The sequence below is a fragment of the Pristis pectinata genome, chromosome 11 (assembly GCF_009764475.1).
Source record: "Pristis pectinata isolate sPriPec2 chromosome 11, sPriPec2.1.pri, whole genome shotgun sequence".
NCBI lineage: Eukaryota > Metazoa > Chordata > Chondrichthyes > Rhinopristiformes > Pristidae > Pristis > Pristis pectinata.
The window spans coordinates 34,804,052-34,820,999 of NC_067415.1; the positions used below are offsets into that span (position 1 = coordinate 34,804,052).

At 38.2% G+C, this 16,948-nt stretch overlaps 1 protein-coding gene across 3 annotated transcripts in view; it reads right to left on the reverse strand.

Moving 5' to 3' along the window:
* LOC127576305 (cytoplasmic dynein 2 heavy chain 1) overlaps nt 1-16,948 on the reverse strand; it is a 380,433-nt gene that overhangs the window by 142,194 nt on the left and 221,291 nt on the right. For all 3 annotated transcript variants that reach the window (XM_052026810.1, XM_052026809.1, XM_052026811.1), the window contains 3 exons: nt 15,211-15,276; nt 13,602-13,652; nt 7,300-7,377 (listed from right to left, as the gene is read on the reverse strand). In XM_052026810.1, the coding sequence (XP_051882770.1) occupies nt 7,300-7,377; nt 13,602-13,652; nt 15,211-15,276 (195 nt within the window). The remainder of the gene's footprint in view (nt 1-7,299; nt 7,378-13,601; nt 13,653-15,210; nt 15,277-16,948) is intronic.

A 16,948-nucleotide genomic window follows, 5' to 3' on the forward strand; every position in this document is an offset into this window, starting at 1 on the left:
CACAGACTAAAAGTCTAAAGAAGTGTTGAATGATGTTGGTTGTAGCAAGCAGTTACTGACAGGAATGTCAAAAGGGAGGATCTAATGGGCTACCAACCTGAAAAGTTAACTTGGTTTCTTCCTCAAAAATTGCTTTTTAGCAAAGTTAATTTCCAGCGTTTGGATGTTTCAACAGAAAAGTTTGTTTATGAACATTATTTTACATTTATTATGTCTAAATCACTTCATACAAGTATAATTTCTGGAATGAAAATTAAATGGCTCAATATAATTAATGTGGATTTGGTCCCAAGAAAGGGGAATTAACATGTTAGCCCAGAATTTTCAGCAAGTGACATCATTCATGCTAGCCTTGAAAATGACTTCATACAAAACTCCAGTGCTCTTCGTGGCTGCAAATTCCCATTTTCTGAAGCCTGCAGCTTTTAAGTGTCAGATCAACAGGACTTTCTCAGCCCCAACTGTTGTGATGTCATCAATTTGACTGAGGAACCATTCATCTAAAAGAATTCTCAATGACAGAAGACTTGGAAGCAATTTTAATTAACTTTTAAACAAAACTCTGAGTGCTAAATAAACATTAGAGCATAATTAATCATTAAAGAAATACCTGAAACATGAATTTTTAAATCAAAATAGAAAAAATATTCTAAAATCTGTTTCCCTTGTTATTTGAGTAAGTTAATTAAAATAAACAGTCATAAATGTAGTATTTTGTGACCAGATAATTTGCTAAGCAGTGCCTGGTACATTTCAGATGAGTCCTTTAAAGTTGTGTCAGTTTCAATGATTTCAACTTGATTTGGGTTGGGGGAGACTAGGACTAGTGCAGATTATGAAGGTATGCAAGATCACTGACAACAACTCTGGAATGTCTGTGTTCAGTTACAAATGCATGAAATTGGCAAAGTTGGTGTCAGTTTTACAGACTAATGATGACAAACGTAAGGAGTTTTGCTATCATCAATATTGCGAAACCCGGGCCAATAAAGTTGCGTATACAACGTGCACTTCAAATTTTCAGTGTTGCTTCATAAATCCTTCCAAACAGGTCATGTTGTTTAACACAGTAATCTTTCTCATTACAACATTTGCCTCCACCCTTGCTGTCATTTTAACTCCTTTGTTCAACCCGAAGTAATTCTTTCCACCCCCCCCCCCTCACCCCCACAGATACTGCTTGACCCACTGAGTTCCTCCAGCAGATTGTTTGTTGCTTTACGTATCTTCCAAACTGACTGAGGAGGCCCAAGTGACTAATGAAGTTTAATCATTTTTAAGGTTTCTTGTGACACAGGAAACATAGTCCTGCTCCTCCTGGTCCAACAAGGAAACACTGGAACTCCACTGCTCAGGGCTCACCCTCCTCTGGCCACAAATGGCCTAGGTGTCTCTTCAGCCTGACTCACAGTTCTGGTTTCCACCCACTTGCACTGATATTCCTCCTGTTGGTTTTGGGCTGGAGACTGATCTAATAATTATTCAGATGAGACCTTGGGTTTAAAGTGGCCCAGAATCATAGAATGCTATTTGTTATATAGCATAGTAGGGAGGCATCTGGCCATCGAGTCAACGCTGGCTCCCAGTACACCATTTCATCAGTTCCACTGTCTCACACATTCACGTAGCCCTGTAAATTATTCACTCTCAATGACTATTTAATTCCCTATTGAAACCCACTATTAGAGGCAGGGAGTTCCAGATCATAGCTAATGACATTTGTTGCCCAAAACTTTAAATAGTGCCCCTTGCTGATATTAGGAATAGTTTAACTCTATTTACCCTATCTAAATACAACACCTTCATCAAACTTCTTCTCAACTTTATATGCTCCATGGAGAACAACCCCAGCTTCTCCAGCCTAATCCTGTGGCTGAAATCCCTCATCCCAGAATCATTTTGCTACATCTTTTTTTAGGGCCTTCTCACTTTTCCTAAAGCAAAGTGTTAGAATTGGACACAATTCTTAAGTTGTGGCCTAACTAATGTTTTGCACAGATTCCACATAACATCCCTACTCTTGTAGTCTACATCTCTAATTATAAATCACAGAATGGAAAGGTAATCAGCAGAATTTAACTTCCCTTATTGTTATGTGGCATGCTAATCATACTCTTAAGGCTTCAGTATCCAGTACTTAACGTGAGTAAGCAGCTTGCAGGCTAGGATTGTTAAACAACTATCAGCTCGTGGTCAGTTAGAACTTCAAGGTTTTTACCATACAGGTAGAGATGAAAATGTAAAATGCCCAAAGTGACAGGTGATGTTTCTCCCTCTGGCCATGAATAAGTCTGCCACACGTGTTAGCAATCTATTTGCCATTGTGACAATCAACATTTGGCTGGGTTTCTCATCTCAAAAGAAGTCCACTGCAAAACCTAGTCTTTTACACATGGGACAAAAAGAGCTCAAACATATGATATGTAGTTACTCAAGGGCTTTTCACCGCCTGCCTCCAGAATTTTCTATAAATATTGCTGCAGTCCAGTGAAATTAGTCATGTGATACAATCCTTAAAGGAGTAATGGCCTTAAAGTAACAATTATTGTTCACAACCAATCTTACATTTACTACAACTAGCTTTGTTTTGCTGTGTGAGAAGAGGACCAAGAGGGCTCAAATCTACAATAAATGTTATAGCTTTATCTGGACAGCTGTAAATAGTTGTACACCTAGCAAGTAAGTGCTGTTTGATTCAGTTTTGAGTTCCATTCCTGATGTGGCTACATAGTTGATTCTTTGGTTAGATGGTGTCGGGGAACCAACAATGTGGCTAAATAAGGAATAAATGGGCTGAAATAAACGATGAAATAAATGATGAACTCAAGCTAACTGTGAATTTCATGCACAGTGTTAGGGTCTGTAGCATTACCAACAGCTTAAAATTTCTTTGGATCCTACAAGGTGGTATCACTGCTAAAGACGTGAAGGAAGAACTCAACATCGTGCTCAGTGAGCAAACACTTGGTCTCTGTTTGGTGTGAAGTCACAAGCTTGAAGTCATTGTAAACATGCTTCAATCTGGAGCTCATATTCAATTAATATATACCTGTATGTCATGGCTGATGTTTAGTGTGCCTTGGAGAGCAGACTAAATGAGGTTCTAAAACACTTCAGCTGCTGAACTCAATCTAAAATTGAATTTCTTGTACTGGAAAAATCCAATACCTGTAAAGAGATCTGTTGGATAGTGGCAGGTTTTATCTGATGACAGCTGGCATTAATGTATAGCTTTGCAAAATGCATAGAACTGTTCACTTTTGCAATAATTTCATGAATTGATGGTGTTATATGACACTCACATTTGATTATTTAATTCAGTATAGGCATATCTACACAGTTTTAATAATCTGGTTTTAACTTTTAGGCTTCTTGATGATTTGAATAGGGGGAAACAAATTGAATGGGGGGAAACTCATTTCCAATTCTTTCAACGATGTCTAAAGTGATCAAGGTATTCTTTCTCATTTGTGAGTTTCAGGCCATTTCTGATCTAGCTGCATTGTTGATTCTTTGGTTTAGTTTAGGGGGACCAACAATGTGGCTAAATCAGGAATCAATAGACTGCAATAAATGATGAACTCAACATTGTGCATGAAGTTCACAGTTTGCTTAAGTTCTGTAGCTTTACCAAGAGCTTGAAACTGCTTTGGATCCTACAGACAGTATCACTGCTGAAGTTCTTTCTTGGTTTGTCTACAGGCATGAAAAGGAAATCCTGCATTGTGATGGTGTGATTGGCTATAGTCAGCACAAAATTTGCACTTGATACTTTTCAAATTTTCGATATAGTAAAACAATCTGCGAATCTGATATGGGCATTAATTGAATGTACCCATTGCTTAAATAGCCTCTCCAATATGAAGAGCCAACCCTTCGTCAAAATTCATAGGAGTATCATAGTTACTTTAGATTACATGTAATGTCATATTGATGCTCTTGGATTTGAATGGCATTCACAATGAAAACGTTTCCAGAACTGTCAAAAATTTGATACTATTGCAAGGAAATATTCTTGCTGCGTTAGACGGTGATGATTGTTGAAAGTCAATTCATCATGTTGACTGATACATTAGTATAACCTATACATTGATTCACAAGTTGTAAATGTTCACTTCTACCCGGGACTCTTGATACATCTAAACAAGCAAGGGCAGTACCACTGTGCACATCAAGGAAGACAATAAAGGTCAATCCTTTACAGAGATGCTAAAGGGAGAAAGACAAGGAACAGGCATGCGTCATGATCAGGGTTACAAAGAATGTTACTCCTGACTTTGATTAGTTTCTGCTTTTCTCAGGGGATAGAATAATGATTCAAGAGATTCAAACATATAGATTCTGAAAATAAAATAGGCATGAATTTTACAGTGAACTTGTGTTCAATGATTTAGGAAAGAAACAATAGTGGCAGAAAAAGTTTTCAAGGGGAAAGGGACAGATAGTGAGTTTTAGAAAGATGACGAAAGTGGTTTTGAAAGGGAGAGAAGAGGAATGAATGCTGGTTGCCAACAGTTTACTGCAAGTGGGGTCGAGACAGCAGGATATGGGATTCACTGTCAAGATGAAGTTGGACAGGTCATGAAAGGAGAAAGTACTGAAATTCAGGAGTAAGACTGAGTGAAGTATGGCGTGCTTAACAGATAGTCTTAAATCTTGGCTACAGTGAACATGAGTTTTGCTGATACATTCAAAAGGCAATGACATTATACCACAAATGGAAATACAAAATAGCAGGAAAAATACCACTTTTTCCGACCCATTGACAAAAGAAGCACATTCTAATCTATTCAAACCGGTAATGTGGTTTCCTGGCAAGCTTGAAGTTGAATTAAAATGCTGTGTACAATAAAAATAAAATTTATTCCATCAGGACTAACCCTAACTTGAAGTAGGTCTTCAATACAAAAACATCACAAAACATGCTTCAGAAGATGGAAATAAAGCAGTAAGGAAACAGTAAAATCAAAACTACTCAAGTTTCTCTGCTGACTGATTAATTATCAAGTTTAAAAATGTTAACACCAGAAGGTTGAACCAGAACACCACATGAAAAATAAAGTTAAGCTACTTGCATTATTCCATGGCATAATGTCTGTCACTAATTCCCTTGCAATACTAGTTAAACAGCAAGTTCGATGAAACAATAGGTACAGAGACTAGGTCAGATTTATTTCTTAGGTATGGATCACTAGGGAGGTAGGCTTTAGAAATGTATTTACCATAAACACAAGCCAATTCTATGTTAATTGGGTTTGCCTAAGATGCTTTGAGTGTTTAAACCTACTAATTTATGAAGCTGCAATCTTGAATGTATACTCTGCACTATTAAAATGCTATGTATGTAACTTAAAGCATGATGGGACACAACGAAAATGAGGTATTTAAAAAGCCAGGAACAGGACAGTTAATAGTTCAACACTGGCTGTTGAAGATGATGTCGCTGTTATCCCAAGAATATTTAGATATAGGCTGTCTCCGGGTTAAGATGCCCAACTTACAGACACCCCCTACTTATGAATGAGTTCCTATAATATTATTAAATCAAAAGTCCAACATATGCACATACGTTCGTTCCTACAAACAGCAGAATTAGCTTTCTCTCTCTCTTTTTCTCTCCATTTGTAGTAATTGTTCTTTCTTATGAGTCTTGTGTGTGATGTCATTCATTACAATACTGTGGAGGTATGGCAACCATATTGAGTGATCATTGTGTATTTTCCGACTTATGGACAAAATTGACTAATGGATATCTGTAAAAAAACGGAACCTGTTTGTTACCTGGGAATGACCTTGTAAGCACATTTGGTATAATAATGTAAATTGTTATTGGCTTGAAAATTAGAAGGATGAAGGGACACTAGTTAGACGTAAACTATAAGTCACAAGATAGCCAAAATGTGGGAGCCTATAGCCACTGAAGAGAAAAAAGATCTCCTGTCCTGGCCTACAGTAGTCACCAGTCTGCCAGCACTACCCGTACATCGTTGTCAATGAGCTTTCAATCATTGCCTATGCCTCAACTGTGTACAAAAATTGATGTACTCTAAAAATCTGAGAGACTCTCAGCAGAGACTCTTCCTGCAGGTTACGTTAATCAAATAAGACTCATTATATAGGTACTTCCAATCTATGAGTAGTGATTGATCGATAACAGGAAGCTAATCCTGCACATTTGCAAATTTCAAGGCTTTGAAAAAAAACAAAGCACAGACAGTTGCTGAGATTATCTTCTTCCTGCAAATGTGAAAGTAGGAGAGTGGCACAAGGATAGTTTCTGTGTTGCATGCAATATAGCCCGTTTCTCTTGTTCCGGATGTAGTATGAATGAACGTAACATAAATTTCTTTTTTTGTGTGTAGTTAAATTATGATGCACCAACCCTTAGAGAAACAATGTTGTATAAATGGTAATCTTTCTTTTCATTGTTTTGTATGAACTATGGTGGTGAAGGTTGGCAGGACTTTCAAAAATTAGAGCTATTGTAGCCCTGTCCAAACCATATGCACATTTCCTCAAAAGAGTTAGCAAGATACCGATCAGAAGCAGAATCAATTCAGAACCAGAATCAGAGTGAAATCCCCCTTCTCTCTCCCAGGTGCACAGACTGATTGCAGCACTACTGCCAGTCTGCTAAATCAACTAACTCAGCACAGACTCAGGGTTAAGTATTTTTATTTGCAAAGCTCAGCTACTCCATGGCTAAATCTACTGAATCATCAAGAAGCACTGAAAACAACTTGCTTACTTGTCAGAAATATAAATAAATTTGCTCTAGTAAGATGCAACAAATGTTGAATACCTTAACATAATAATTAGTTGGCTACTTAAAACATTCCAAGGTCAGGCTAACCTTTTCCTCCTGTTTCACAACTGGTGTTAAAGTGGTTATATTGGGCTGAATGTTACAGCCAATAAAACTAAATCAAAAAGAGAAATGGGAGGAAATGTAATCTTCACACAAAAGAACTTTACACAATTTGGGGCTAAGTTACATTGTTTAATCTTCACAAGAAACCTTCAAATGTTTGAAAACCACAAAGAAACACTCAAGAATGTTAATGCAGTTCAAAAAATATCTTATTATCATTCAGAACATCAACTGCTAACAATTAATTCTCAATTATTAGACAAAGAGGTAAAGATCTACAAAATGGTGTGATCACACAGATGTCAATTAAAATTAGTTTTCTAACTACAACATGAGTTTAAGACAAGTTTTGAAGGTTTAGGATTATAACTTTGCATTAAATCACTCAAGTGTAATCAGATTCCTCAAAATTGAATTTTAAATTGTACCTTTAAGAGTGTGATTGCTGCCACCCTCTCTTGATCAATCCAAGATGGAATTGATTCACGTCTGGATTTTTGATTATCCTAAAATAAGGAACAATCAAGTGTCACAGTCATACAAGAATATTAAAAACAATGAATAATCATAGAAATGTAGAGCACTGATGGAGGCCATTCAGCCCATTGTGCTTTTGTTAGCTTTTTCAAAACTGCAATCACATATATTCCCACACCACTTTTTGTCTGCAGCTCTGTAATTGTTTCACCCTCAAATACCTGGCCCATCCACTTCTGAAATTATTTATGAAATCATCTTCCACCATCTTTTCAGGAAGAGCAATCCAAATGAATGAAACATTTCTAGACATCTCCAGTTAATCAGAATGTGGGGAAGATAAAATAGGTTAGGGTAGCATTAGTATAAAAATAAATGCTTGAGGGTCAAAGCTGACTCAGTGCACTATAGAGCCCGTTTCTGTGCCGTAGCACTCAATGACTCCATCTACCCTTCAGAGCTTAAAACTGTGATCTAGTTAATGAACCACTCACCCTCAGGAATATTTTTTCTTTGCTTACTCTATCAAAACCTCTCATCTTGAAAATCCCTACAAGGTCAGATCTTAACTTATTCTATTGCAATGGGTTAGGTCATATGGAAACCGGTCAGCTGCCCTCGGTTCCTGCCCGAGTTGGATGTTGAAGGCTAATATCACTGACCCTGCTTGCCCAGGAGTCAGGTGATGAGCTCTCTGGATTGCCTGACAGCCTTTAACAGTAGCCAAAGTTGGGGCAGAGCTTTATCTCTAGTCAAAGGCCATGTGACATTTTTTGAAGTTTATGAATGTCTTTCAGGGACATTTAAAAGCTATTACAAGTAATATGACAAATTGGAAAAAATTAACAAAAATAATAAAAGTAAATTCAATTAAAACATTTAAAATGCTAAAAATATTAAAGTGACAGTAATATGCCTTCCCCATTCTCCAGGCTGAGAATGGTCAATGAAATGAATGGGCTTTCCACTCCTGCATCAGGTCAGATTGCAATTATGTCCCCACATCGCTAGAGGCCTGAATGCCAATGCCCTCCTGCAGACCTTGTAAATGAACTTCAGAGGAGTAATGCTAATCTCAGCAGCATGTATATACTGCCATAAAAGAAGGAATTACAACCAGCGCAGATTTTCTGGGCATTTTGTTTTGTATAAAAATACAAATGTGAATAATTTCCTACAATATTTGAAAACCTTGCCTGCACTCTGGTCTATAAACATTGCTTCCTGTGGATGCAATTTATTGTCAGTTCTTTTCCATTTTCAACTTCAATGGCTGTATTTATACATCTGTAAATTTTCTACGCCATCACTAAAATCTCTTGCCAGTGGTAGCTTTGTTGCATCTGATTCACACTTTCTACTTTCAACCACTTCCTCAACATTCCAACTTTTCAAAATTTTCCACCACTTACAGCCTGCTGTTTGGCCTTTTCTATCCTTTCAGCAATTTCATATCAATGCTAATATGTTACCCACAATCCCAAGTCTTTATTTTATTGTCTTACTTTTGAGGAACAAAGAGTTACTCACATCTGCTCTCAGGTCAAGCAGAAATGCATTTACTTCAATCAATGTTATGCCTACTGGAGGGAGAGGGTCTGTTCATCTTGAAGTGAGCACCACACTCTCACTGATTGTAGAAAGCATGGCAGAGTCATGTATAAACATCTTCACCCAATATACAAACATTCTCTTATTGGCACAGAGCCAATCAAGATGAGTTTCTGACATCATGAGCCCTGTGTGATCACCCTGTACCTGCAACCCCACCTCCAGGGCCGGAGGGTCCTGTATTGGGGGGGGGGAGGCATGCTCTGTTCAGCCATGACAAGGTCACGTACCAAGAACGAACTGGCTATCTGTGCTCTCACATTCCTCCCAGTAATCATCTCAGTTACACACCCTTTCATAATATCAAGGGGTTAATTCTGACCATACACTTTTCTCAAAATGCAGTCTAGCAGGAGCCAAGCTGTGCCTCAATCCATCCCTCTCTTTTTTAGCAGATAATCGAACTGTCCTTTCTACCTCTGTTCCATCATCCTGTTTTCTCTTACTTCAGACCCTCAAAGGAAGATGAGAAGGGAGCATTAATATTGGGTAATGTGGAAATGGCCGAAGTTTTGAAGGACTATTTTGTGTCGGTCTTCACAATGGAGGACATGTCTAACATGCCAAAGAGAGATGTTATGGATGTGACGGGAGGTGAGGACACCAATACAATCGCTGTCACAAAAGAGGTAGTGATAAACAAACTAGTGGGTCTAAAGGCAGACAAGTCCCCTGGTCCTGTTGGGATGCATCCCAGGGTACTGAAAGAAATGGCGGAAGGTATAGTAGATGTGTTTGTGATAATTTACCAAAATTCTCTGGACTCTGGGCAGGTCCCAGTGGACTGGAAGGTAGCGAATGTCACACCACATTTAAAAATTGTAGGCAAAAGGCAAGTAACTATAGGCCAGTTAGCTTAACATCTGCGGCACCTTATCAAACGCCTTCTGGAAATCCAAGTGTACAGCACCCATCTGTTCCCCTCTATCCACTGCACTCATTACATCCTCAAAATAGCAAGACACCTGCATAGAAGTGGTTCCATCAAGCAGACACAGCATGGATTCAGGAAGGGCACGTCCTGTTTGACAAACTTACTGGAGTTCTTTGAGGATATAATGAGTACAGTGGATAGAGAGGAACAGGTGGATGTTGTATGCTTGAATTTCCAGAAGGCATTCGCATAAAAGACTTATCCATAAGATAAGGACGCATGGGGTTGGGGGTAATGTATTAGCAGGGATAGAGGATTAGTTAACCAATAGAAGCCAGAGGGTTGGGATAAATGGGTGTTTCTCTGGTTGGCGATCAGTGGAGAGCAGAGTGCTGCAGGGGTCAGAATCAGAATCAGGTTTATTATCACTGATATATATCGTGAAATTTGTTGTTTTGTGGCAGCAGTACAGTGCAAGACATAAAGACATAAAAATGACTGTAAGTTACAGAAATAAATAAATAGTGCAAAAGACAAATAACGAGGTAGTATTCATGGGTTCATGGACTGTTCAGAAATCTGATGGCAGAGGGGAAGAAGCTGTTCCTGAATCATTGAGTGTGGGTCTTCAGGCTCCTGTACCTCTTCCCCGATGGTAGTAACGCGAGGAGGCCATGTCCTGGGTGATGAGGATCCTTAATGATGGATGCTGCCTTCTTGAGGTACCGCCTCTTGAAGATGTCCTCGATGGTGGGAAGGGTTGTGCCCCGATGGAGCTGGCAGAGTCTACGATCCTCTGCAGCCTCTTTCAATCCTGCACATTAGAGCCTCCATACCAGGCTGTGATGCAACCAGTCAGAATGCTCTCCACCATACATCTGTAGAAATTTGCAAGAGTCTTTGGTGACGTACCAAATCTCCTCAAACTCCTAATGAAGTAGAATTGTTGGCGTGCCTTCTTTGTGATTACATCAAGTGTTGAGCCCAGGATAGATCCTCAGAGATGTTGATGTCCAGGAACTTAAAGCTGCTCACCCTTTCCACCGCTGACCCCTCAATGAGGACTGGTGTGTGTTCTCTTGACTTCCTCTTCCTGAAGTCCACAATCAATTCCTTGGTCTTGCTGATGTTGAGTGCGAGGTTGTTGTTGAGACATCAGTCAACCAGCCAATCTATCTCACTCCTGTATACCTCCTTATTGCCATCTGAGATTCTGCCAACAACAGTGGTGTCATTGGCAAATTTATAGCTGGTGTCTAAGCTGTGCTTAGCCACACAGTCATGAGTGTAGGGAGAGTGGAGCAGTGGGCTAAGCATGCATCCTTGAGGTGCACCTGTGTTGATTGTCAGTGAGGAGGAGAAGACGTTACTACCAATCTGCACTGACTGTGGTCTCCTGATAAGGAAGTCGAGGATCCAGTTGCAGAGGGAGGTGCAGAGGCCCAGGTTTTGAAGCTTGTTGAACAGTACTGAGGGGATGATGGTGTTGAACGCAGGGGTCGGTGCTGGGCCCACAACTGTTCACGACATACATGAACGATTTGAAAGAGGGGACCTAATGTACCGTATCCAAGTTTGCTTATGACGTTAAATTGAGTGGAAAATCAAATTGTGCAGATGATGCAGAGAGTCTGCAGATAGATATAGATAGGTTAAGTGTGTGGGCAAGGGTCTGGCAGATGGAGTACAATTTTGGTAAATGCAAGGTCATCCACTTTGGAAGGAAAAATAGAAGATCAGATTATTATTTAAAAATAGTGAAAGATTTCAGCTGCCGTTGGGCAAAGGGACTCGGAAGTACTTGTGCATGAATCGCAAAAGGTTAGTTTGCAGGGGCAACAGGTTATCAAGGCGGCAAATGGAATGTTGGCCTTCATTGCTAGAGGGATTGAATTTAAGAGCAGGGAGGTTATGCTGCAACCGTACAGGGCACTGGTGAGGCCGCACCTGGAGTACTGCGTGCAGTTTATGATCTTATTGAATGGCGGAGCAGCCTCGATGGGCTAGATGGCCTGCTCCTGCTCCCATTTCTTATGTTCTTATGTTTAACTTCATTAGCTACAAGCAGCAAGCACGTACCTTTCCATGTTGTCTTACATATGAAAAAAATTGACCCCCTGCTAATACCTTTACTATTTTTTCCTTCACTTAACATGTGCCTTTTGAAATTCTACATTTACTTCAGCCACTGTCTACTCTCTACCCTGTCCACTCTCCTAGTTATTTCTGCGAGTAACTCTATTAAATTTGTAAAACAGAATTTCCCTTTTTGACAGATTATTACTAACAAATTGACAGCTTGTTACTAACGAAGTGTCACAGTGATCAGTATCTCTCAGCTCTTCATTATTTATACTATTGATATAGGGAAAAGGCAGTGTAACGTATCCAAAGATGACGAAAGCTTGTTGAGAAAGTGAACCATGAGGTCGGAAGGAACCTACGAAGTGGATAGGTCAGATGAGTAGACTTGAAGATGGCAGTAGTAGTATAAAATAGGACATGGGAATGTGAAAACTCGGGATATCTTTAAAGAGAGAATTTCGTACACAGTATAGAGTGCTCTTGAACAGTTTGGAAAGCAAATAACATGCTGGTCTTCTTTGTAAGGGGGCTGAGTACAAAAGGTAAGTAAGTCTTGGTAAGATTCCACAAGTCTCTGGTGAAACTTCATTTGGAGCATTGTGTGCAGTTTTAGCATCCAGTGCTAAAGTAGGATGGCAGCTATGTCAATGCAACATGGATTTACAAGTTGGATTCTTGGAATGAGGAGAAATCATGTAATAACTTTCCTACATTTAACAGAGTTTAGAAGAATGCAATCTCATTGACACATATGAGGTTCTGAGAGAGGTTGACAGGCAGAAATGAAAACAAGTCAGCATGGGCCAGTATAGTGTATCAGTAAGAAGATGGTCAATGCCATGTTTGCAATACAACCATACCAGTGAGAAATTTACATAACGATACCATCAGTTACTTTCCTCCCTGTGTACCAGGTAGATGCCAAGAGGTTGTGTCCCCTGGCTGGAGAGCCTAAAACTAAATGACACATTCTCAGGATAACAGTTACTCATTTAAACCTGAGATTTTTGGACACAATGGGATTTGGAGGGTATGAGGATCAGTCAGGACAGGGGACTTGAGACACAGGATCAGCCATGACCTTATAGATGGCAAAGCAGACTCAAAGAGCCAAATGGCCTACTCCTGCTTTTTTTTCTGTGTTCTTACATTAAAAATGATGTTGACTTAACCTACCACATTATAATTATCTCACTGCCCTGTTACTATTCCTTTAATAATGTGTTCCAGCAGTTTGCTGATAACTAATCTCAGGGTAATTGTCGTCCTATTTTTCCTCTCTTTACTTTCTTGAATAGTGGTGTTATATTTGCCATCTTTCAATTTGCTGGGATAGTGCCAGGTCAAAGGCAGTTTAGAACACCACAATAAATGCATCAGCCATCTCTCCCCTCACCTCAATTGGACACTTGGGTCTCAGGCTGTCACATCCAGGAAATATGTTGGAAATTACTAGCATTTAACTTCTCATGTACATAGTACATCTTATATGATCAGACCAAGCCCTTAAACTCATTTCCACTGGATGGAAAGCTTTAAAATCTTTCCCAAACTGTGATATCAGATGGCTGGATGGAGTGCTCAGTTGGTGCATCTCCTACAATTCTCAGCCAAAATAAAAGCTATTGCATGAACAAAATCAAAAATAAGGTCAAAGGCACCCACAATTTAATAAAGGCTTACCGTTTTCCGAACCATATCTCCGACAATCAAACCAGTAAACGCATCCCATTCCTAAAAAAGGTATTTAAACATTCAATTATGCATTCTATGTGTTTTATTTCCCTTTTAATATAAAAAGTAATGAACTGCAATTTTTTCGCATTTTTCTTTGCAAAGCTTGGCAGTGTTATAAAGATTCATGTGTAGTTGAAATACAAAAGCAAAATACTGCAGTGGCTGGAAATCTGAAAGAAACAAAATGCTGTTTATTCTCCATATGTCAGGCAGCATCTATAAAACGAGAAACAGAGTTAACAATCAGATTAGTAACCTTTCATAAGAAATGTCATAACATTAACTTTCTATTCTCTCTATAAATGCTCTCTGCCCTGCTGAATATTTCTAGCATTTTCTGTTTATTATATTTTCAGCGTACTTGGTAAATATTACTTAAACAGCAAAAATTTGCAGATACTGAAAATCTGAAACAAAAACAGAGAATGCTTAAAATCTTCAGGATATCAGACAGCAGAGAGAGAAAAACAAAGTTAAAGTTCTAGTCCATGACCTCTTATTACAATTCATTTGCTGAGGTCTTTCACTATATAGTAACAATGATTTCTAGAAAATAAATATTAAAAACTTACAAATAGGGAACACAAATTTATGAAGCAAATACAACTTTCCAGAAAAGAATAAACCATTTTCAAATACTAAAAATAACTCTGGAGTGCATAAACAGCAGCAAGGTCAGTTACAAAATGTTAGAGTAAAAGAACCAAACATTCTTATTGACTACTGTTTGCTCGCATTAACACAGGTATTCCTTACATTTCCCACAAAAGTCATATGGAATTAAAGATAAACTGTAAACAAAATAATTGGAATGAAATAAGCAAAATAAAGATAGAAACCAAAAACATGTGATGATTAGTGTCCCATTAGAGTAAGTTTTGAGGTAACACTTGTTTAACATAAGCATAATAAATCTATTAGAAGAAATGACTGTGCTTCTTTCATGTTTGTGTCTAAAAAAACACATCATGAAGGAGAATTTTGCAGTGGAGCCTTGTTGTGTTAGGCTGCCAAAGTTATCTGCAACCGAGAGATCACTTAAATATACTTTGGCCAATCCATTAAATATTCAGCATACATTCATTCAGGTGCAAGAGTCATAGATATGAGGAAAAAAACTAAACATTAGAGAAGAGATTATGAAGGGATCATCTAGTTAGCACATTTAAAATTTGAAAGAAATATAGAGGGTCAGAGCTTAAAAAGATCTTTCACAAATGATTACTGGAAAACAGAAAGGCATCAATTTAATTAGAACAATTCAGAAGAAGTTTGAAGTCCAACATCACCCATGGATTATTAACACACAGAATGTGTTGGCACTATTAAAACTGGGCCAGAACAACCAAAAGGAGGAAATTAGAATAATATTAAGAAAAATGTATTATAGGGCTTGGTGGAAGAACATTAAAAGATTACATAGAGGCATAATGGGCCAAATGTCAATTTTCTCCATCGGAATTTTCTGAATTCTAACAAGTGATGGGCACTGCCACACTGCCATTAAGAATGGCATCTAAATTAACTCTTCCAATAAAGAAGATTAGTTTCTTACATTTTCTTGGAAGAGATGTGGGTGCATTCCACGGACAAAATGCAAAGCAAACATCAGTTGATCAGCCTGCAATTAAAAAAAAAGTACAATTAGAAAAGGTTTTGCAATAAAATTGAAAATGTCTTTACAATCTAAAATTTACTTCAATATAAAAAAGAAAATGGGGGAAAAGCTTAGCAAGTCAAGCAGCATTAGTGGAAAGAGAATCAGTCAATTTTTGGATCAGCGACCTTTCATCAGAACTAAAATACACTTGCTGTCCAGAAAGACAACTAAAATAATTCCTACAAAAATTTTGTGTTCATCAATTAGGCACTGAACAGCAGCAGCAAATATGCCCAGATTAGGTATTCAGTGAACAATTCCTCCTACTCTGCCCCAACGTTACATTTTTTTTTCCTCCAGATTACTGATGACATTTTGCACTCATAATTCATTACTGAACAACCATTAAATTCAATCACAATGTAAAGCAGAAACAAAATACTGTGAATTTTGAAGATATGAATTAAAAGAAAATACAAGAAATAAATCAACGGATCAGGATTATGGAAATAGAAGCAGTTAATCTTTCAAACTCTGCCTTTCATCAGAATGGAAACACATCAGAGATTAACTGATTTTAACAAAACTTAGCAAATGTAAGAGCTGGGAACAGGAAAGAACAATAGGTGATAGGATGGAGGTCATGAATGATTAACTGGCAAAAGGGATGCTGCTACTGTCAATTTCTTTCTTTTGTTCAGGCTTATGCTACACAATCGTTTTGAGATTATCAAAGAATAACTCAAGTGACTAATCAGAAGGTTGATTCTTTGGCACTTGTTAGCCTAATAAGTGAGAGCACTTTCAGCTGGCAGGTTCATGTCATTGCATCACAAAGTAGCAAAACTCAAATACCACAAAGATGATTTTAAAAAGTGAGCAGATGTGCTGTTGGACAGTCCAATGCCCTATTTTTCACAACAGCCAAAAAAGAACTGGTAAGGTATAAAAATAATTGTAATGTCAGGGACCTTGGCAGCTAATTTGGATACAATAAGATCCCACAAAGAGCAAGGTACTAATAATCAGATAATCTGAAATTAAAAAAAACAGAAAATGCTCAGCAGGTCAGGCTGTATCTGTGGAACAAGAAAGAGAGTTAACAGTTCAGGTCTGAACCCCTTTGTCAGAAATGGGAAAGAAAGAAAAAAGGTTAGATTTAAGAAGCAGAGAAGTGGTGAGAGATAGAAAAGGCAAAGGGAGTATCTCAGGTAGAGTGAGACCAAATGACTTAATGTGGCAGTTAGAGACTTATTACCCTTTTTTGTCTGTGTTGTATGTTGCTAATAGTAGGACTATGTCATATGCATAGCAGATCAAGCTTTACTATGGAGGGACAAAAACTGAATCAAAATCACAGATGGATGATTGTCAGAAATGGCCAGTTCTGATACAGATGGAAAGATCAAGTTAAAAAAAAATCTGGAGAATTCGATATTGAATCTGGAAGGCTGCAGTATGCCCAGAGGGAAGATGAGTTGTTATTCCTCCAGTTTGTATTGGGCCCCATTATAACAGCGTAGAAGGAACAAACAGACAGTTCAGAGTGGGAAGGGGGAGAAGAATTAAAGTGGCAGGCAACAGGAATATCGGGAATAACAAACAACATTTAGAACGTGAAATTTAAATTAGTGACAAAAATAGACTTAAGCTAAAATGAGGTGCTTCATTTATCTGCTGAATTAACTGATGA